This window comes from Ctenopharyngodon idella, chromosome 7, assembly GCF_019924925.1.
Source record: "Ctenopharyngodon idella isolate HZGC_01 chromosome 7, HZGC01, whole genome shotgun sequence".
Taxonomy (NCBI): domain Eukaryota; kingdom Metazoa; phylum Chordata; class Actinopteri; order Cypriniformes; family Xenocyprididae; genus Ctenopharyngodon; species Ctenopharyngodon idella.
The window spans coordinates 25,649,302-25,672,362 of NC_067226.1; the positions used below are offsets into that span (position 1 = coordinate 25,649,302).

A 23,061-nucleotide genomic window follows, 5' to 3' on the forward strand; every position below is an offset into this window, starting at 1 on the left:
GTGTTTAGGGAATGCCACGGCCCCTACCATAACAGCGTCTCTTGAACATGGCGAAAACACACTACTAATGCAACTCAACCAGGCCTCGGTCCTGTATGTCTTGAGTGGAAATGATTTAAATGAGGAATATTGTGACGTGTTCATTCCTGGGAGAAAACATAAGACTACGATTGAGGCGTTTCAGGGAGTTCAGAAACAGTGCTTATTTAGAAGAACTCCCTTTGGAGTAACTTTGTGCTTTGAAACTTTGCAGAGCTTTTTCATGCTCAAAGAGCAACTTTACACACTAAAGAAGGTTGAAAATGTAAAAAAGCATAAAAGGTCTTCTTTAATTGTGTTACAAAGGCCTCACTTAGATTTTTGCTTCATCAACTGCATTGTGCTCAGAAGAATTGGTTAAAATGCAGGTTCAAACAATTGTAAATGCAAGTCGAACTACATAGTTTAACTACTAACAGTCACCATAATCTTATAATCATACCTGGTAAAACGGATTGTGGTGTGAGACAAACTAGTTTCACATATGATGCTCCTGGCACTGAAATATCTTCGTCCTTCTCGTTCTCATTTTCCTTTCCTTCATCCTCCTCATCAGGCTGCTTTGGTACGGGCCTGGCCTATTAGCAAGATCACGTTACTATGACAGATATACTGTATATATAAAAGGTAGACAGAAATAATGTGAGGACATTTTGTAAGCGTTCTCACCTGTTCTGGTAAGTGTAGGATGGTGTGAGATGGTTCAGGATACTCTGAGAGGGCTTTAAAACCTTGGCTTGCAACCTCTGGGTCCTGATGAAGCCAAAAAAGCTTTGAATATTACTGTTCACTCATCACTGGTACAATATAAAAGCAAATAAATAGTTGCTACATATAGATACATAAAATGGCATGACTTTTTTTATTAGAAACAGTTGTTGGATGACTAGTCAATCATCCTGCCCATCCCTACTGTTCATTACCATTTGAAAATGTCAGCGCTCACCTGACTGAGAGCGTAGCCCCATAAAACACTCACTGCCTCATTTCTGAATTTCTGTAAGGAAAGGACATAAAGCCTGAAGTAATTCATCCCACGAATGAAATGCAGACAGAATGAAATCATGCTTTGAACTATGAGTTCAGATGCTGCTCCAAAATACCACACATCTAGCAATCAGAAACAGTGTTTGGTGGTCTCGTGCCTCATATTCTTCTGTTTTGACATTTAAAGCAGGTACAAGTGCCAGAAGTTCAGCTGTGGCCTTCAGGACCAGGGGTCTGGTGTCACAGCACAGCTTAGGAGAGAGTGCCTTCCACGTGGAGCTGATATCAACTACCTGAACAGAAGACAGGTAAGAAGAATATTCAAATGCAGGGTAAGGGTGGCCATCTGGCCAGTGTAAGAGAATTTATATATTACATTATATGTTCAAAAGTTTGGGGTCTGTGCAATTTTTTTAAAAAGAAATAAAAATTAATTTTCATATGAGCCAGTGTGCACCTCTTCATTGGTACAGAAAGACTGACCTCAGCCCTACAGAGCTCCTGTAAGCCCTGCAGTGCCAGAGCAGCAGGAGTGGCCTGATCCTTCCTGGAGAACTGCAGCAGTGTGTCGCTGATGGCAGCCAGCATGTCTCCTCCATGCTGGTACGGCCTGGAACAATATGTACAACAGAGTGAATGAATGTGACCATACCAGTGCGGCAATGCTCAGGGAACCTGTGAAATGAAACCTTTAAAGGTAACCATTAGTGTTTGTCTGTAAGAGTCCAGTATATCAGGAGTCAGTACAGAGGTGGCTTAGTGTGGAATAAGCAGCACATCAAACTGCTATATGAACTCCAGTTTTCAGGGAATGAATGAAGCAGACCTCTCTTTGCAGATGTCCCTGATGCAAGCTGCTCTGGCCAATATCTGCTCCCACTGCGTATCTTTTCCCATGACCACTGAGGATTTTTCAAGCTGTGACATCAGTCTCTGCAGGTCCGGATACACACGGTCCTATACAAAAAGTCAAAAGTCTCAAAAATATATCCTGGAAATAATAGAACAATGATATACAGTATAGTGGTCCTACAAAGTATTTAGACACATCTGTATGCATGTCACTGCTTTAGATTAATGTCACTCATATCATACATACATTTTAATTATGGTCTAAGTGTCCACAATTATATATTATAGCAGATAATACAGATACAGATATTATAGTAGGACTGGGTATCAAAACAGATTTTGATAATGATTTATTTAAGAATATTTCATTTAAAATGTTCTTTAAAAAAAAAAAAAAAAAAAAAAAAAACTGAAATATTGATGCAAACTGTAACATTACTAATTGACATTACTAAAATAATAAAGCTTAATTAATATAATAATCATTATTATTTCATAAATTACAGGGGTAAAACAACGGAATTATGTGCATAATTTTATTTCACTTAATTTGAGTAAACTAAAATTTTGAATTTTAATTTTTCGTACTCAAATTAAACACTAATAATATATGAAAATATTAATTGTAATGAATTATTTTGTATTAAAACCATTAGACAAAAGAGAAGCCTCTCAGACTTAATAATATATAATTAAACATAATATTTCTTATTTTGTATTAAATTAGTAGAAGAAACAAATGTCTCTCAGACCTAAATACAACTATTTTTTAATAATATATAAATATATTTCAAAGCATAAACAAAATGGCAAGTTTTAAATATATATATTTTAAATAAATATGAAATAATAAAGCTAAATTTACACAAATTCTCTGTAAACTAATGATATAAACTGTAACATTACTAAAATAATAAAGTTTAATTAATATAATAATCATTTTTATTTCATTAATTACAGGGCTCAAACCATTCATTTATGTGCACAATTATATTCACAATTTTTATTCAGTGAAATAAAATTATGATTTTTAAAAATGCTTTCTCTCAAATTACACATGCTAATAATATTATATGAAATTATTAATTGTAATGAATTGTTTGTATTCAATTATTAGACAAAACAGAAGCATCTCAGACTTAAATATAATAAAATATAAATAAATATAATGATATTTTGGTATTTTGTAATAAATTAATAGACAAAACAGGAGTCTCCCAGACTTCAATAAATATAATATTTCATATTTTGTATTAAATTAGTAGACAAAATAGAAGTATCTCAGACCTAAATATATTATATATAATAATAAATATGATATTTCAAAGCATAAAACAAAATGCATACATTTTTTAATAAATATTAATTAATAAAGCTTAATTAATATAATAATGTATGCCTCATTAATAACAGGGCTCAAAACATTATGTTATAAGCATCATTTAATGAAAAATACATAATATTATATGAAAATGTTAACTACTAAAATTTTTAACATTAAATAAGTATGCTAAACATACTTATAAATAAAATATAACAAAATATAAAATATATAACAATATAATGTTATTTCAAAGGCTGATTTTCAACATAAGAATTGAACAGAATCAATGCCTCATGGTCTCAGACATCTGACACAACACACAAGGACAGATCTGAATGATTTTAGCATTAACTGCACCTGTTTTTTCCATAACAGAGCTAAGAGCCGCAGAGCCACAGGCCTCAGTCTGGATGAACTGCCCAGAGTCTGGAGAACATGAAGCACCTGCGGGATACAGAACTACAAGACAAGAGTGTTCAGTCAGGAAAAAACATACACGAGGCAGAGGACACACATCCACATAATGCCAAAACATAATGATGAACAGGACTGGATATATGCAAACTTACCTAATAGCTTAGTTTAGTTAATATATGCAACTTAAAATAGCTAATGCTTTTATGTTTTTAATGCTTTGGCTGTGACCTACAGGCCAGGTTGTGTTCTGCTGTGCTTTTAAAAATCTCACAGATTACAAAAAGCTAAAATTAAGGACTATATTAAAGGGCAAAACACTGCCACCCACATTCAAAGGCTGATAATAAAGTGCCTAAACATTTAAAATAAAGATGAATAACATCAGCAAAAACACCAAACATCTCCCCGCTCATTTATTCATATTTTATAGTAGTGTGCACACATTGTGCAAACTACAGAATGCGTTTTTGTTGATGCAGCATTTTACTAGCAAGCCAAATGTTACAGAAGTACACAGTTGGCATACAAGATTTATGAATATATGTATTGTTAGCAGAATCAAATGAATAACAATGGCACAGACAATGGTCATGTTAATGGCTGGAGTTGCCTACAGTGCAGGTGAGCTGTTGCCATAGCAACAGAGGAAGCAAACGTATCCCAAATACACGCAGACGGACAAGATTCATATTTCTGTAGAACTGAGCTATAATAACCTGCTAATGGTTGTTTATTCTTAATTTTGATTGCCATACATGTTAATGGATCTGTTTAATACAATTTAATAACAGTGAGTAATTAGCTTTCTGTACATTTAATTTAATTTCCAATTATTTTTCTTGATAAAACTTTTAAAATCAAGAAAACACATTTGCTGACCAATAATTATTGATTAAGTTTCAGGTTTAGTTTTCCTTCATCAGGTAAACAGTACATGCTGTGCATATTAATGACTGTACCTTGTGGGTTCCCAGTCTTGGCAGAGTATAGAGAACAGAGAGAGATAAATCCGGATCAGACACTCGGCCCAGTTTAAACATCAGGACAGGAAGTAGACATGGCACCTAGAGGTAAATTGAAAAACAATTAAGCAAACAATGAATAGATATTTGAAGAAGACCTATTATGTCATTTTACAAAGTCTTGATTTTGTTTTTGAGCTCTACTACAATAAGTTTTCATGCTTGAATGTTCAAAAACACCTTATTTTTCCAAATATTTTACATTTTTGCAGCACCTAATGTTCTGTTTAGTTCCTGTCTCTATGAAGCCCCTCCTTCCGAAAAGCGCAGTGTGCTCTGATTGGTCAGCTGGATCAGTGTTGTGATTGGTCAACCGCTTCAAGTAGGTTTCGGAAATATCACATGCCTTACCATAACTGCGAGTTTCAACCAAGCGGCAACCTCCCCCAGTTTTTCTTGAAGCCAATACGGAAGTGACTTAAACTGCGATTCATCGATTGGCCGCTAGGGACAGGCTCCAAAAGAGAGCAGAATCTCATTGAGTCCCATGTTAAAATGGCCAACTTTACAGCAGAAAAAAACATGTTTACTGCCTGGATCAAATTTTGGTTTTGGTCTATACATCCAATTTTGCCCTTCATGACAACTCTGAGGGGGGTGAATTTTTTTATAACTCATCCGTTTAAATTATATTAAGCCTTAAAGTTCTGCATAATTAAGGGCGTGGTCACTTGAGTGACAGGTAGATTGCTGCTGCTGTCTGTGAGACGTCACTTTACTTCAGCTAATTCCAGCCGCTGAATTTGGCATCTCTGCAGTGTTTGTGCTTTTTTTCGGGATTATTTTATACAATTATAAAATAATAATATGTACAGTTATAAAATATTATGGCTTGCTGCGTTAATGGTCGAGACTCGAGACAGATGTGTGTCTGTGTAGATGTGCACGCATGTGGAAGATAAACAGAACACACGTTGCTGGATTGTGGCATTGGCTAAACGTTTTGTTCCTGAGATTTACTACAATGACAATGACAGGAGGATATAAAACTCCGACAGCACTGCTTGGATATTATTTAACTGCTGCATTTTGAAAAATTATACTTTGGACGTGGGCTCATTTGTTTGTGAGATATATACGAACATATACAGTTTTACAACATAAATGCTGCTCAGGTTGCATTATTTCTTGAAGAACGATGATAGAGTGCAGATCATTCAGAAGAAATGTGATGCAAACAATGGATAATATATCAATATTTCATTGATTTAATGCTTTTGTGGACAAAAAGTACTGTTTTTTGTTTTTCAATAGACACACATGGACATTTTACCCAAGTGCAAAGGATTGGATTCATCTCGCGATCGCTATTTCATTATAAAGGTATGAAGTCCTGTTTGATTTTTCATGTTGTTATTTGCACACCCGACACAAATTACAATTACTGGTGCTGGAGCATCTATATTGTAAAAAATACACCGTATATTGACAGTAAACATTTAGAACTTTCAAATGACATAACTTGTTATCTTTATTAAAATTTTAGATAGTATCTAAGATAGATAGATAGCTCCTTAGCCTGATAACATGATCACGTCGAGCTAGGTGGGCGTGGTTTCAGTAACCAGGCGCCTCAGTCCCAACCACGTCCCGCCTCTTTGCCCATTTTCAGTTATCTGGGAGTGACGTGCGGTTACGCGCTGCTAAGATGGCAGCGGCCTCATTTTCGCTTCAAAAATGCTCGTCAGAAATCTACGGGTGACGTCACGGACACTACGTCCATATTTTTTTTTTTTTTTTTTTTACAGTCTTTGGTTTTAACACACTACTAACTCAACTCAACCAGGCCCCGCCCCTTTATTTTGGCCGTGAATGATTTAAATGACGAATATTGTGACGTGTTCATTCCCAGAAGAAAAATTAAGACTACAATGGAGGGGTTTCAATAAACCTTTTTCATGCTCAAAATGCAACCTTACACACTAAAGAAAGTTGAAAATGCAAAAAAAAAGCATTATGGGATCTTTAACTGAAAGAAAACAACTTACAAGAAAACTAACCTACTAAAAACACTTTGATGCACATCAGACAAAATGTAAAAGCAATGCAGTACAAACAGGCCTTTAATCAAGACTGAAAACTGCTTTTAAAATCCAGAGTCTAGTGGCCACACCTGAGAGAACCTGATCTCCCTCAGATCTTAAAAACAAGAGGGGAGCAGAAAGTAGTAATTGGTTTGATGACCTCAGGGAGCTGGAGGTAGGTGAGAGTGGAGGAGATTACTAATATACTGTGGAGCAAGTCCATGCAGGGCCTTAAAAACAAATAGCATTGTAAAATCAATTCAAAAACTTATTAGTAGCCAGTTCAACGAGGCCAGTACAAGAGTGATATGGTCTCTTAGTTGCAAGCAATTAATATCAAAGTTAAGCTGCCACATTTTGAACCGCTGGAGTTGGAAGAATGTGTCAGATATACACTACCGTTCAAAAGATTTTGATTTTTTTTAAAAACCTTTTTCAGCAAGGACACATTAACTTGATCAAAAATAACAGTAAAGACATTTATGTTATGAAATATTCAAATAAATACTGTTCTATTCATCAAAGAATCCTGAAAAATGTATCTCGGTTTCCACAAAAATATTAAGCTGTTTTCAGCATTGATAATAATAAGAAATGATGTTTGAGCAGCAAATCTGAATGATTTCTGAAGGATCATGTGACACTGAAGACGGAGCTGAAAATTCAGCTTTGTGTCAAAGGAATAAATTACATTTTAAAATATATTCAAATAGCAAACATTTTTTACAATATTATTATGAGCATAAGCGACGCCTTTCAAAAACATTTTAAAGGGCACCTATTATGCCCCTTTTTACAAGATGTAATATAAGTCTCTGGTGTATAACTTTAAGTTTCAGCTCAAAATACCCCACAGATCATTTATTATACCATGTTGTACTGTAAATGTCCATTTTTAAGTGGAAAGAAGACATGCTGTTTTCGTGCATGTATCTTTAAATGCAAATGAGCTGCTGCTCCCCACCTCGCTTTCCAGAAGAGGGCGGAGCCTGTACAGCTTCGGATACTCTGCCAAAAACTAAAACATCTGTTTGGTTTTGACTATCGTCTCTATCCTGGTCACACTCACGTGACATTGCAGTTCTTCATCATTATGAAAGCTTATTATCCGCATGCGTTTTAAAGCCAAATCAGTCTAAACTTTATATATATGGTTTTCTGAGCGCACACACCCAAAGCACGCACACAGAAAGCTGGCTGTCAGACAGCACATCCCTTGAGTATTAAACTAAGTTCTCTTTCATGTCTTATTGCGCTTACAAACTGTCAAACAAGGTTATGTAAAAAACACACAAAGTTCACATAAACACAGTCGGTTATGTCTGTGAATGTAAACAGCAGGGAAAGAAACTGCATGTATATTAGATCTGTCTATATTAGATCCGTGTATTAAAGTGAAAGCAGCGTAATGTACAGTAGCTACTGCTGTATAGACTGTTAATATGAATCATACAAAAGAAAAACAAAATCACTCACTGCTCTTGATTAAATAACTTCAGTAGCTTTAATAAGAATACATTTCTTACTTGAATGCTGCTGTTAAATGCTCTGACGAGGAGATAAACATGGAGGATTGTGTACAGTTCACTTAGGGCAGGGTCTATGCTGATAGGGCAGAGTACGTCAGCAGCCATGGGTGGGGCCTAAGTAATGTGACATCACATTGCTAGAGCCTGCAAAAGGCTTATTCTGAGACACTGCTTATGATTTATGGGGATTAAAAGAGGAGTGGGTGGATTTTTACTATTATAGGGTGGTTGTGTACACACTCTGCCAACAAACATTTATTTTCAAACACCACGTAAAAGTGAATTTTGCATAATAGGACCCCTTTAAAAATATACCAATTCCAAACTTTTGAGCAATAAACAGCTGCAAAAATCTAAAGTATAAGTAATGAATGCATGAACAACTGTCTCAAAATCCTTCTGTGAAAGAATAGCAGAAAGATCTGAGCTGAAAAAAAAGTCTCTCTTAATGTTAAAATTCAAAAATGGGGTCGAGACATTGCTGTAATGGGAACTATAGTTGATTATCAGCAGTAGAAGAGCCAAAAATAATCATCTCAGTTTTATTTTCATTAAGCTGACAGAAACTAAATGAATCATCATCAGTCGCTCACAGGGAATTCTAAACATCCCAACCCTTTCAAAAAGCTCTTCAAAGAATTTAATTAAAAATGAAAGCATGTAGAACAAATGCAATGGCAAGACCCTTGAAAACCACAATAGGAAAACGGCAAACAGCAAAAAAAGAGATAAAAGATAGAGAAAAAGGAATATGTCAACAATCAAGCAACACAGAAAATAAACAGAAGTAAAAAAAAAAAAAAAAAAAAAAAAAAAAGAGCAAAAGCAAGAAATTCTTTCATCATTTAAAGTAATCTCAATGACTTTCATTTCTTTAGCAGAACACAATAGAAGGCATTTTGAAGAATGTTTCAACAGTTTTTATTCATATGATAAAGCAAAATTGAACACCAGTGACTTTCACTGAGACATTCTTGAAAATAGATTCCTTCAAGTTCCACAAAAGAAATAAAGTCATACAGGTTTGGAACAACATGAGGGTAAGAAAATGATGACAGAATTTTCCTTTTTGGTTAAACTATGAATTTAAGATGTAGCAATATGAAGTTCATATGTTTAGCTTAAATAGCTTCATTAAGGATTGATCATTCTAATTAGTTGAGAAGGAAATCAAGGCAAGAAAAACAAGACAGAAAAATGAAAAAAGACAAGTCAGATCAGTGGCTTGATGAAGAGGTGTCCATGCACACAGAAGAACGGGCTTCTAAGTTCAGAAAATAAGGAGGCTAAAACAACAGATAATCAGTAAAATCACTCATGACTAGCTACCAAAGAAATGCCGGGGCTCATAACGTAACGAGACATGCTCATCACAGTGAGGGGCTGATGGAGGAGGGGTGGAAGGGCAAATTCTTATTCTTCTCACCCATCTCATTCGAGTTAAACCAAGCAAGACTGTCACAAGTTATCCATCTCATGCAGCGGGCAAAGAACGCCAGAGAGCCCTGGGCTTTGAAGTTCATTCCAACAGTTGCTGCGATCCCTTCCAACCGTCTGACTAACACCCTGTTTCTCTCTCTTTCTTTATTTTCTCAAGCTGTTTTCTGTAGCATAAACACTGCTCGAGAAGCTTCTATAATACTAAAAGACTGGCCCAAGGCCAGTGTTTCCCCAGCTCAAGCAAAATAAAAATGAAAGTTATGCTTGACTTCAGGAGAAACTGAGGGGCTACAGTGAGCAGTGACAAACCGTTGAAAACCTGTGGACCGTGTGAAGGACCAGAAAACGTTCTCTACCTGAATTGAGGATTATGTCCTCAAATCTGAGTACATACACAGGAGCTGCTTTACTAATGCATTTCATGTTTTTGGCATCAAACAAAATGCTTTGCGGTGACTGAAGGGGTGTGCTGGTTTATATCGCAGTCTTGTGCTTCTGGAAAACGCAGCTCACATTCCCATAAGGCCAATGTTATTCATAACGGATTAACCAACAAAACTGTGCCCAAACTCATCCAGGGCTTCTTTTGAAGGACAGCTTTTATTTGAGATCGATGATGATTTCTGGAGGTATCTGTATCAGAGTTGGACTCATGACCACATCCTCCAAGACCTAGACACTTATCAAGGTTAGACCTCCTGAGGGCCAGATCTAGCCTGAGACAAGACCCAGACCAATGCCTGTCGGTTCAAGACACTACACTGGAAAACCTAATTAAAATTGACTGAAAACACTATTTAATCCGAGAGGTTTATTTACCACTTTATTTACAAAATAATATTATCCAAAGCATGTTCACGCAACAATGTCAGCTCTCGCATGAACACAAAACGCATGCGACGTGATGCTCTCGTAAATGCGTGTTGCAGATCAATATTTTCATAAATAAAGTGGTAAATTATGTTTTTTTGCGCAAACAAAGCACTCGCGTCGCTTCATAAAATTGAGGTTAAACCTCAGGAGTCATATGGAGTACTTTAATGATGTTTGATGAAAGTGGTAGTTGCGTTGGATCTCTATGTAGGGACAGAAAGCTCTCAGATTTCATTAAAAAGATCTTGATTTGTGTTCCGAAGATGAACGAAGGTCTTATGGGTTTAAAACGACACGATGGTGAGTAATTAATGACAGAATTTTCAATTTTGTTTGAACTAACCCTTTTAGAGATATAACCAGTTGAGATGGAAAGGATCTCAAGCTGACTAGCTGAAGATGTTACTGTAGCTTTACCCATTAACAGACACAGTGCTTTCTTGAAAATAAGTTCCAGCACAGCTACAGCAACCATAATGAAATGATTCTTCACAATAGATAATGCTTTACATCGAACTCTCTTAGAGAGATACATATGGCAATTTATCTGTTCAATAAAATACCTTACTCAGCAGTTGAGTAATAAAAACATACCATCTCTGCGTTGCTTTTACAACATTTCAAATCCCTCATTTCTTTCCACCTCCGAAAAGCCAAGCCAATGTTGATTCTTGTTTTCTTACAAGCTCTGTCCAGTTCTCTTTTTGCCAGCCTCCTCTGATCTGTGTTCTTTTAAAATGGCTGATTCAAGATATAGCAGCTCCATGTCAACCTTTCTCACTCAATGTGACAACTAACCACAACATACACGCATCAAAGTAGCCAGAGCAACTTCCCTCTATTTACAGATGACGAGACACGCAGGGGCGAGTGACTTATGCATGCAATTTCCCACGAAAGCCATCCCGTCAGGTCTAAAAAATAACACCTATAATAGGCCATAGTGAATCAGGGTAAGACAAAACATGTTTTGGAAGAAGGATTGATGATGTATTGACTCTATTTTAATTTTAATAATTTTGAACCAAAAAAAAAATTACATAGTGTAACTTTAACATCTACTTCTACTATGCAAAAGCTATTTAAACAGTCAACATTTGCTAAAAATATATAAACCAGCAATAAAATGTAAAGCACCCAAAATTCAAAATCACAAAAAATGTAAATAAATTAATTAAAATAAAGGAATAAAATATTGTGAGATATAATGATTCTGAAAAATTAAGTTCACCAGTGGTCTTCACAATGATTAAAAATTTCAGTAAAGTAATTAAAAGCAGGGTTATTATTGTTAACTAAAACTAAAGCCATAAAAAACATTTTCATTACTAGAAATAAAATAAACATGGACTGATATAAAATTAAATAAAAAATATTTTTAGCTATTTGCCAAGGCAACATTTCTCATTTTAGTTTAGTTTAATTTGAAGTCCTGAAATAACTAAAACTAAAAAGACAAAGACACACAAAAAGATCAGGACAAACAAAATGAAAAAAAAAAAAAAAAAAAAAAAAAAAAAAAATGAAAACAAAATATAAAAATAAAAATTCATTCAAAATATACAAACAAACACTGTAATAGAATCTTTCAATAATACCAAAATAACAAGTAGAATTAACTTCAGATATGCAATTAAAATATTATTAAACCACAAATGAACCTCAAAAGTTCAGGCTAAATGTAAAGACAATCACTGTATAAACTTTATTTGGCACAATAGTTCTCAATTTATTAAAAAGTGCACAAAATATAAAGTCACTTGAGAAGAAAGCTGAAGCTAAAATGAACAGGGTACAAGAACACCAATCTTAAACCAAGCAATTACTCACTAACTAAACAACATTAACTAAATATACAGAACAACAAACCTTACTGATTCTAAATAACAACTATTTACACATCTCCATAAGTCTCCATGCTTTTACACGATTTAAAAGCAAAGGCTTATTGATATTCCCCCGAGCTGCAATGCTCAACCGGAGATGTGCAATACGCGTTCAATAGTGCTAAGCCCTAATAGCCTTAATAAGGTTTGATCATGCAATAATTCTCTTGTTGCCAGACAACTGCTATGTTAGTGTGGCCAATGGATCAAAGCATTGCATAAAGGCTTCAAATAAAGTGTTTCTAAGAAGGCTAATAAATGTGAAAAGAGGGAATTTTAAATACATCACGTAAAATATACTCTCTCTCCTAATTTATCTTTAGGATAATTCCCCAGACAAGCCACTCCCTAACAGACCCCCACTAACCGGGAATAGCGGATCTTTTCTTCCCTTGAGAAGATTTTTAACCCTTAGAGAAGGGACACCATGGCAGTTGTTCTAACCTCTAATTGGAGATTAACCCCTCAGCATCCCTTCCCTGAAAGCTGAGAGGGGAGACACCGCCCTCTGAAACCAGCACAACTTCTGACCCCCAGAACAAGCCAATTAACAGGCTTAATGAGTGGAGATAGAAGAAAGAGTGGAAAACTGAGATTGCACAGAGACTGTGTCTGAAGGAGAGAGTAGGACAGTAATAAAAGTTTTTTTTATATTTAATATATTTTTTATATTTTTGAAAGAAGTCTTTTATACTCACCAAGGCTGCATTTATTTTATTAATTAATTTATTTTTTCAAAAATACAGCACAAAAAGCAATATTGTGAAATATTACAGTTTATTTAAAATAACTTTTCTAATTGAATATATTTTAAAATGTAATTCATTCCTGTGATGTTAAAGCTGTATTTTCAGCATCATTACTCCAGTCTTCAGTGTCACATGATCCTTCAGAAATCATTCTATGCTGATCTGATGCTCAAGAAACATTTATTATTATTATCAATGTTGAAAACAGTTATGCTGCTTAATAATTTTGTGGATTTTTTTTTTTTTTTTTAGTTTTTTAGGATGACCAGAAAAAATAAAAGAACAGCATTTCGTTCAAATAGAAATTTTGTAACATGATAAATGTCTTTTCAGTCACGTTTGAACATTTGACAATTTAATCCATACTTGCTGAATAAAAAAATTATTTAAAAAACCTGTATACTGTATATATTATATATATATATATATATATATATAGAAGTCTCTTATGCTCATCAAGCCTGCATTTATTTGATCAAAAATACATTAAAAAAAAAATATATATATATTATTACAATTTAAAAATAATGGTTTTCTGATTTAATATACTTTAAGATATAATTTATTTCTGTGATGCAAAGTCATCAGCCATTACTTCAATCTTTAGTGTCACATAATGAAATCATTGTTTCTTTTGACTTGTACTGTATATATAAATTATTAATAAAAGAAGTACAATTCCAACAAATCTACTTAAAATATTCAAGGTATATTTTCCACAATTTTTACAGAATTATTATTTCTATTTATATGCACAAATATACAACCATAAATAATATTCTATTTTAGTAAAATATTTTGATATATGAAACGTCACATGGGGATTTCATGGACATTTTTGAGTGATGACACAATGAATCAGTTTATTAAAATGGCCAGTTTGAACTGATTGAAATGAATTTCATTCACTGTTTGTTACTGAAATTTAAATAAGAGATACTGTTAAAACATCTGTCTTAACCCTCTCATACTTGCATGTTATGGGACAAGAGAAGGTCGCAAAACTAGTCTAATTCTAATTGTAATCATTTCTATCACCAGCAGAATCACCGTACTGTGAGCATTCAATAAATCCCCAGCCCTAATCGGAAAGCAGTAGAGAGCGAATCTCAGCATCCAGCCAAGGCCTCTAATAAGGGCATATAGCGAGTGACAGATGATGCATATTCCTCTGTGTAGCAGCCTCCTGGAATATCTTCCTGTTAGTGTGATTACAACAGACCTGCAGGGCTGCACATCCTCCCTCAGGTCACATGCTTTCCACTGTCGTGTGGTTACCAGTCTTTCAGGTCTCAATGACTTTGTGTCCATGAGAGCCCTAAGGCGTTCTGTAATGAATGTAAGTGTGGAGTACAGGTCTACTGTACCATGATATACCTTCATTTAGCATTTAGCTAAAGTAATTACTGCTCCAGTTTCTAAGGCTGCGCATGTTGCCTAGTAACACTGACATCTGGATAATGGATAGAAATGAAAGCGCAAGATGAGTGGAAAATTGTTTTTCCAATTGTGTTCTTTTTTTTTTTTTAAAAAAGGAACAATGTGGTGCTCTTAACGTGTAAAGGGAACACATCTGAGGACTGTGGTTTTCATCATTTCAAATAGAGAACTGTTATACAGCCTCTATATGTTTTGTGAAAATCCTTTATGGTCTTAAATGACAAATAGAAGCCAATCAATTGCATTTTAAAAAAGATGAACAGAACAGTTCTGTACAATAGTTTCTGAAGAATCTCTGTAGAGTACAGCTATTTTGTCTAATTTGTTTCCCCATAACTCACGCACTGTTGTTGTAAGTTACACTGGCAATCATCCTGGAGCAAACTATGGTTAAAGGAAAAGAAAATTGTCGTCAATGATGCCCTGATTTCATTCCAAACTCATATGACTTTTTTTCTTCCATGAAGGAAAATCTTCTCCTCCACTGCAACTCTAAAATTTAATACCCAAAAATGAAAATTAACCCATGATTTACTAACCTTCAAGCCATCGTAAGTGTAACCCCTGACTAGAGGTCTGCGCGGGACTGTTTTTTTTGTCCTGCTCCCGCCCGCTCCCGCAAGGTTCTGTTCTGCACGCACCGGCTCCCGCCTAAAATTCACTCTGTGCTCACCCGCTATCCGCATCTTCCCGACCCGACGGGTCCCGCTAAATTTAGATAGTTTCCAGAATCTCGTGTTTAAACTTCCCCTAAACAAAGAGACTGATTGGGGATAACAAATATAAAATGTTGCATAGCATATACAAGATTTTTATGTGTTATTTGTCTTATGATGCTGTCAACACCCTAAAAATATCAGAGAAAAAAATGTCCAAAGAATAATAGGCTAAATATCACAGAGAAAAATAGGCTAAATTAAATAGCCTACAACGCGTCCCTCAAAACTACAGGCTAAGCCAAAAATGCATAAACGAAAACTGAAATATTTTTTAACATCCACGCAAGAAAAGAATGACGCTGACTGATGACCGTTTCAGAACGTCTCTCCTCTAAAATCCGATCACAAAAGTTGAACGTTCTCTGAAGGTGCACTCGCGCAGACCTCTAATGCAAAGAACATATCTTGCCAGTTTTTCCAGGACAGGGAACTGGGGACAGTGTGAACGCCACCACTGCAGAAAGTTTTGTTCACTTCAAGTTCAAGCACAGATGCGCTGATGTAAAAGCATCTCGGGAGTGACCGGGTTATTGTCAGACCGCCCGTTCCCGCCTAATGTACACGATAGTTACCGACCGCAATCCGCTTTTCATTCAAAATTTAATCCCGCGCAGCAAGAAATCTTATCGGGTCCCACGGTTCCCGCAGGGGAAAGCCGCGGGAATGCAGACCTCTACCCCTGACCAGACGCATGATGCAATGATGAACGCGGAAGCGCAGAGGATAAAGCAAAACAAAACTCAGGTCACGAGTTAGAAGTCTAAAACAAGAATTTTTAAAGAGAAATGTCGGAGGATTTCGATATAAGAGAAGAGGAGCTTGAGTTTGTTGCCCAGCCCTAGTTTAAACCGCAAGAGGCGTCTAAGCTTACGCTACTCCAACATCCTGCGTCATACATCGTGTCAGTTGTTACTCTTGAAGCAAAAGTCGACTTGCGCAGTATGCGTACGGTCGTCTGCCGGAAGCTAGTTATTTTAGTTTCTAAAGTTTAAAATATGGATATTTTTCTTACAAAAAAAGCATTGCTTCACTTCAGAAGGCCTTTATTAACCCCCTGGAGCCGAATGGATTATTTTTATGATGGATGGATGCCTTTTTTGGGCTTCAAAATTGCACCGCCCATTTAAAGCTTGGTAGAGTCAGGATATTTTTAAATATATCTCAGATTATGTTCGTCTGAAAGAAGATAGTCATACACACCTAGGATGGCTTGAGGGTGAGTAAATCATGGGCTAATTTTCATTTTTGGGTGAACTATTGCTTTAATCTAAGCCCTGTCTGTGAAACCAGGTCTTAGTGTTTTATTTTTAATTTAATCTATTAAACAGAATAGAATTTATCTATTTAATGGTTATCAGCCTTTATCATTATAATTATTAGATATAATTATTATAATTATTAGATGCAATCCTATTTGATGTCAATGTCAGCATGAACATTTGTCAAAATTTGTCAAGAGAAATAAGAAAGACACAGGTTTAAAACAAACAGGATGAGAATTTTCACTTTTGGGTGAACTATTCCTCTAAGTTGCAGGGACAGAAAAAAATTTGTTAAATGCTTTGCTCATGAACACAATGGTGAGTAAATATGAACCCCTCAACCTTTTGGTTACTAGCCTGGAGATTTAACTACTAGGACCTAGTGTTGTCAAAAATACCGGTACTTCGGTACCAAGTCGTTATTGAAATTTTGAAAATGTGACGATACCAGCATTTCTGTAGTACAGAGTATCCGGGTATATTCGGTACCCACTGATAGGGCTGTGCCAGTATTTACTTGAATATGAGACGAGTGAAGCACAAAGCTTTGTTTACAAAAGAAATAATAGGTTAGCAATTAAATGTGACATCGCACCCATGGAAACATTTTGGTTCATGCCGAATGAGAGAGGTACGTGAGTCCATAAATTTAAGCTTTGTATTCTGTTTTGCGAATCACGATCTGGTCACCTGATTAACAGGGAATTTAACAGTATTCCATTAGTTATTCCACTGAACATGGAATCTCTGTTTCTTTTCCCAAATCTTCACTCACGCAGGGGATTATAAACGTTTCTTCTTTTGGATCGCTTTTAATTAGGCCTGTTATATTCGCATTCTTTACTGTGGTAAAGTAGAAAAAACACTGTAGGACAGAAACCTTTTTGCTTGCACGTCAATTTCTATTTAACGCAGTTTGTGCTTGTTATTAGACTTTATAAGGCGCGTCAAGTTTATTTGTATAGCGCGTTTCACATATGCCGGTGATTTTTAGTTTTGCTTTCTCTGGCAGCGCAAAATCAAACACAGCCTGAATGTCTGAAGATAAAACTCGCTCTTCAGACCTTTTACAACAAGTGTCAGTTCCTTGTAACATCAGGAGATAACATGAAGATATTTTTAAAGAGAAATGGTCTCTTTCCTGCTCGTGTCCCACATCCCTCTCAAAGCGCAGAGCGGCTATATGACGCATCTTCGTGTGGAAATAAAAACGATTGTTTTTTAGAATAATACTTAACTTTCTTATTATTTAGGTTACCATTATTTACTGATATTTATTTCATAGTTTTACAGGCTGTAGTGTGCCGTTTCACTGAAGGAATAGCTAAAATAAACACGCACGTCTGTTTCAAAATGGATGTTTGAGAATTTGTTTATTTTATTTTTTTATATTTCAAAATTTACTTCATTGAGGTATATATACACACAAACATACACACACACGCTCCAAATACTTATATGTATGATTACCATCATATTTAATATGTTTTTAAAAATAGGCTAGTTAAATAAAATAGTAAAATAGTTCCAACAGATTTTCCTGTGGTACCGAAATCGGTACAGAGAACCGTAAAATTTTACTGGTATTGGTACGACTACTGGAATTTTGGTACCGTGACAACACTACTAGGACCTCATACTAAATAATACAGAACTGCAATACAGCAGAATCACACAACTAAACATTGAGATGAAAACTTTACCTTAGAAGGATCGGCCTCGGCAATGGCAGCAGCTGTTTCCAACGCTAACCTGCAGAGATCCCCTTGACTGCTGACGATAACATGGGAGACCAGAAGACAAACAGTATCTGGGACGTGTTCACAGACAGGGAGAGATGACTGCAGGGAGTAAAGCCATTCCACAGAAGACATGGAGTCTAGAGAAATTCGCTGTAGGACGCTGGTGGCCACTTGAAGCTCGATGTACCAAGTGCTGAGAGGAAAACTCAGCTGTGTGGAGTCCTGTAGAGGCAAGCGCAAAGTCCAATATCACACAATACTTTGAAAACTCTCTTCTAAATGGGTGCACAATAATTTGCGCTACCTCTTTCTGATCGGAGGATTCTCTTTGAACCATTTGCAACAGTGAATTGGCCAGTTTTAGGTTCTTCATGTGTGTTTGCGTGTCTGTAAGGGCTTCCATGAGGCTGGAGCAGGACAGCACCTGTAACAAGGGCATAACCAGCAAAGATGCACCCCAGGGAGGTGGCACCTCAGGTGGGACAATCTTCACAGCTAGCAGAGAGAAAAAAGAAGTTATAATTACCAACTCTAACTTAGTGAATACAATAACTCATTTTAAAACAGATTTTTACATTTTGTGAGTGAATGTGACTGGTGCTTGGATGTGTGTAAGCAAGGCCTAAAATTAACACTCGCTAAGGGACAAATGCAAGTGGAAATTGCCATTGGCGAGTATATGAAACTGTGTCATTTACCAGTTGGCCGGTAACATTTTTATGAATTCTAACAATGCAGGAACGTGAACAAACGTGAACGATGCTTGGGACAGTTGACGGCCCAGTGCTGCATCATCATGAAAGTTTAAGCCTTGATAATTTAAATATGCAAGTGCAAGAAAACGCGAAAGGAAGCTCATTTTGTTACTCCCGTGCTGTGTATAAAGTTTTGTGCGTACACAACAGAAGCGCACGTCCGGAAAGTCGCAACATAAAGACAGCTTGCAAATACTAAACTGAGCTCTCTTTCACGTCTTCTTGCACTTGAGCGGGAAAAATCACACAAAATTATGTCAAAAAATAGTGAGTGAACGTAAACAGTAAAATAACGTAAATGCATATGTACAGTATCAGTATATTAGATCTGTGCATTCGCTCTTAAAGTGACAGCAGCCTAATATTCCTGCTACTGTCTGTGTTAACATTTAACAACAAAGAACAGAAAAAAAATCACTCACTGATCGTGACTGAATAACTTTTGTCAGACCTACCTAAAAAGCACTGTTTATTTAATTTATATCTTTGTGATATTGTATTTATTTGTGCTTTTTCTTGTAATTTGATTATTTGTTCTACTACTGACTGTTTACTTGTCTTTAATTTTAAATTTATATGAGTTAAGCTAGTAGTTTTAGCTGTGGTAGCGAAATTGGAATAGAGAATTGTAAATTTTCACTGGTATCTAACATTTTGGTGTCATAACTTGATAACTTGTTTCGTGGCTGGTAAAAAAAAATATTTATGGCCGGTACATATTCTTAAGTCACTGGCCTTTGGCAGTTGTAGCAAAAAGTTAGTTTTAGGCCCTGCATGTAAGCCTTTTGTAGAAGACAATGTTAGGAACCTTTAAAATAGCATAATAGGGGCACTTTAAATGCCTTAGCCCAAGTATGAACCTTAAAAACCACCGCTAAAATTTATTCTGAAATAACAGCTTTTTAGTGAGTCTAAAGCTTCATAATTTTTCTTTCTTGCCGTTTTATTTGTACATGTTGCAATTAACATGAAACTCAGCAAGACAAAGTAACAATGCAATGATTTTTTGCCTGTTGCTGACATCTTCTATGGAAATTAAGCTAGCCGTGTCAATATGATGCGTTCAGATATTGAGAGGGCCTTTACCGAGCTCTAGGAGGGCAGTTTGCTGAGAAGTGGAGGCGCTTAGCAGTAGCAGGGAGATTCCCATGATCACTTGCTCAGACGGGAGTCCCTACAGTTAGATAGAGCACAATCAGACAAACGGTTTGACACAGATGGAGCCTCTGAGGGAAAGCTGAATGCAAATTGTTTCGCTGTGTAAACAAAACCATTATAAAGATGAGAGGAAATTTGTTGAGATCACACTGAGAGTGCAACTGTAGCAACAAAAAATAATAATTTTGCCCATTTCTCCTTTAAAATAATGCATTTTTGAATCTGCATCTGTAAATGAAAGCAATTAGATTTATACAAATTTAAAGAGAGATTACTGTTTCTAATACATCCATAAAAGTAGTATGGCTTGTACAACTTCACTACATCACCAATACAGAATGCATGAAATATGCCAGAAAATATCATAGTAATGTGTGCATTCACCTCTGCATGTGCAGGTATTATCTGGTGGAGTGTGTGAAGGAGAGACATCAGTTCTCCCTTCAGATGAACACTGAGCTGACAGGCACACAGGAGCTGGAGAGCCAGCTGGGTCAGTTCCTTCCTCCAGAAGCCTGGATCAGTGAGCAGAGCCGATGTCAGAGATTCAGCAAATGAGCTGAACTCCACCACTGCTGTTATACTGTCCACCTGATGGGTCACATGATGACGACACTGACTGCATATCGGGTTTAATGTGTAAACTAAGTGTAAAAATGTTTAAAAGGATATTTATACATTTCTTTGATGTATAAAAAGTAAATATTTTGTAGCATTATAATGTTTTTACTCTCACCTTTGATCAGTTTAATGCATCCTTGCTGAATAAAAGTATTTTTTTATCTTATTGACCTGAAAGTTTTGAACAGTAGGCACCCTTAAAGGCACAGTTAGCGATTTCTGAGAAACGCTGTTAAGGTTAAAGTATACTTCACATTTTACGCATACGCGAGGGTCAGCATAAAGTGCTTGTGATGCAGATTTCGTCATCAGAATAGTACGTGCGTACTGAATGCGCACCACCGAATTTTTGTAAAGCAGAAAGTATAGTTCGGTTTTTTATGCGTATGCTAGTGTGCATGCACGGTTGAACGCACAGCCTTGCAAAGTATACTTCATTAGTACGCACACAGGCATTCGACGTGTGCTCAGTTTTGAGCAATCTCTCACCATGAGTTATAACCCATGTAAACATCTTTGTATTCTGTCATGCTAGCGTTGTACAAATGAGGATACTTTCTAACCTCTTCGCACAATCTCTCGTTTATGTAGGCCTCCATTGTCGCTGTAGCTTGCATGCGTTCTGGTCTTGTTCTGTTTATGCACTTTTTCTTCGACTACCTTGTGAATCGACGCCCCAAGGGCACGGTTGCCACTTTGTGGATAAACTAATTACTGTAAAAAGTGAAGTATACTTGGGCCTTAACTGCCTGAACTTTGTACGCGCAGGTTGCAAATGCGCATTTAATTATTTTTGCAGTAATTACTTTATCCACAAGGTGGCCACCGTGGCCTGGAGGCATCGATTCACAAGGTAGTCGAAGAAAAACTGCATAAACAGAACAAGACCGGAACGCATGCAAGCTACAGAGACAATGGAGTCCTACACAGACGAGAGATTGTGTGAAGAGTTTAGAAAGTATCCTCATTTGTACAACTCTAGCATGACAGAATACAAAGATGTTTATATGGGTTGTAACTAACCCTAAAATTTACATAAACCCTGCCCCTGAGAACACGCAACAAAGGGGGTGAGGCCATTTTATTGCAATACAGTACGTAACACAAATGCAATAGCATGTCATAAAAGCAAGATGACAACATGACAAATAACCGTAATTAAACTAAACTATACCTGTTCTAGCTTCATGCAGCATATATTCTCTGGCTCTGTAGGCATCTTACAACAGCTCCCACGCAAACAATTTATAGATTATCATGACAGAATATGCTAATCAATGACTTTAAGATATCCCACATCAGCTACATAAATTAAGCAACTAACCATTCAGAAACTTCCTGTTGCATTCTTATCATTCATGTTAAACATCGTATAGATTTTAAAATCTTGCTAATTACTTACAAAGCACTAAATGGTTTAGCTCCCCAGTACCTAAGCAAGCTCTTAACTCATAATAGTCCTTCACGTCTATTGCGATCTCAGAATTCAGGCCAGCTGATAATACCTAGAATATCAAAATCAACTGCAGGCGGTAGATCCTTCTCCTATTTGGCACCTAAACTCTGGAACAATCTTCCTAGCATTGTTCGGGAAGCAGACACACTCTGTCAGTTTAAATCTAGACTAAAAACGCATCTCTTTAACCTGGCATACACATAACACATTATCAATTTATTTTTTCAAATCCGTTAAAGGATTATTAGGCTGCATAAATTAGGTCAGCCGGAACCGGGAACACTTCCTATAACACCAGATGTACTCGTTACATCAGAAGAAGAATGGCATCTACGCTAATATTAGTCTTTCTGTTTATCCCGAGGTTTACCGTAGTCAACCGGATCCAGGCCGTATCCAGGTGAGATTGAGGACCTACGCCTTGACACGACCACAACGCACCCCTGAAGTGTCAGCAGAGATTGAGTCAACTAGATCATCCATTGTGAAGGCCTCATCGACATGACAGCCAGTGGCACAGCTCCTCAACAAACCGTCCATACCGGCGTGATGAATACGATGGATTGAACTGGAATAAATACTTTGAATGTTGCGATCCTATTGGGCTTATGATAGCTACCTGAATCGTAACAAAGCACTGTTTGCCAGAGGAGAACTGGCCCCCCGACTAAGCCTGGTTTCTCCCAAGGTTTTTTTCTCCATTTTAACACCTATTTGCCACCTGTTTGCCACCTGATGTCACCTGTTGGAGTTTGGGTTCCTTGCC

General features: G+C 36.4%; 1 protein-coding gene across 3 annotated transcripts in view; it reads right to left on the reverse strand.

The window, feature by feature from the left end:
• Positions 1-23,061, reverse strand: part of focad (focadhesin) — a 65,806-nt gene that overhangs the window by 23,985 nt on the left and 18,760 nt on the right. For all 3 annotated transcript variants that reach the window (XM_051901382.1, XM_051901384.1, XM_051901385.1), the window contains exons 8-19: positions 20,603-20,809; positions 20,147-20,234; positions 18,610-18,800; positions 18,267-18,527; positions 4,579-4,683; positions 3,560-3,661; positions 1,853-1,983; positions 1,510-1,636; positions 1,185-1,319; positions 986-1,036; positions 709-792; positions 482-617 (exon numbers count right to left, since the gene is read on the reverse strand). In XM_051901382.1, coding sequence (XP_051757342.1) covers positions 482-617; positions 709-792; positions 986-1,036; positions 1,185-1,319; positions 1,510-1,636; positions 1,853-1,983; positions 3,560-3,661; positions 4,579-4,683; positions 18,267-18,527; positions 18,610-18,800; positions 20,147-20,234; positions 20,603-20,809 — 1,618 coding nt within the window. The remainder of the gene's footprint in view (positions 1-481; positions 618-708; positions 793-985; positions 1,037-1,184; positions 1,320-1,509; positions 1,637-1,852; positions 1,984-3,559; positions 3,662-4,578; positions 4,684-18,266; positions 18,528-18,609; positions 18,801-20,146; positions 20,235-20,602; positions 20,810-23,061) is intronic.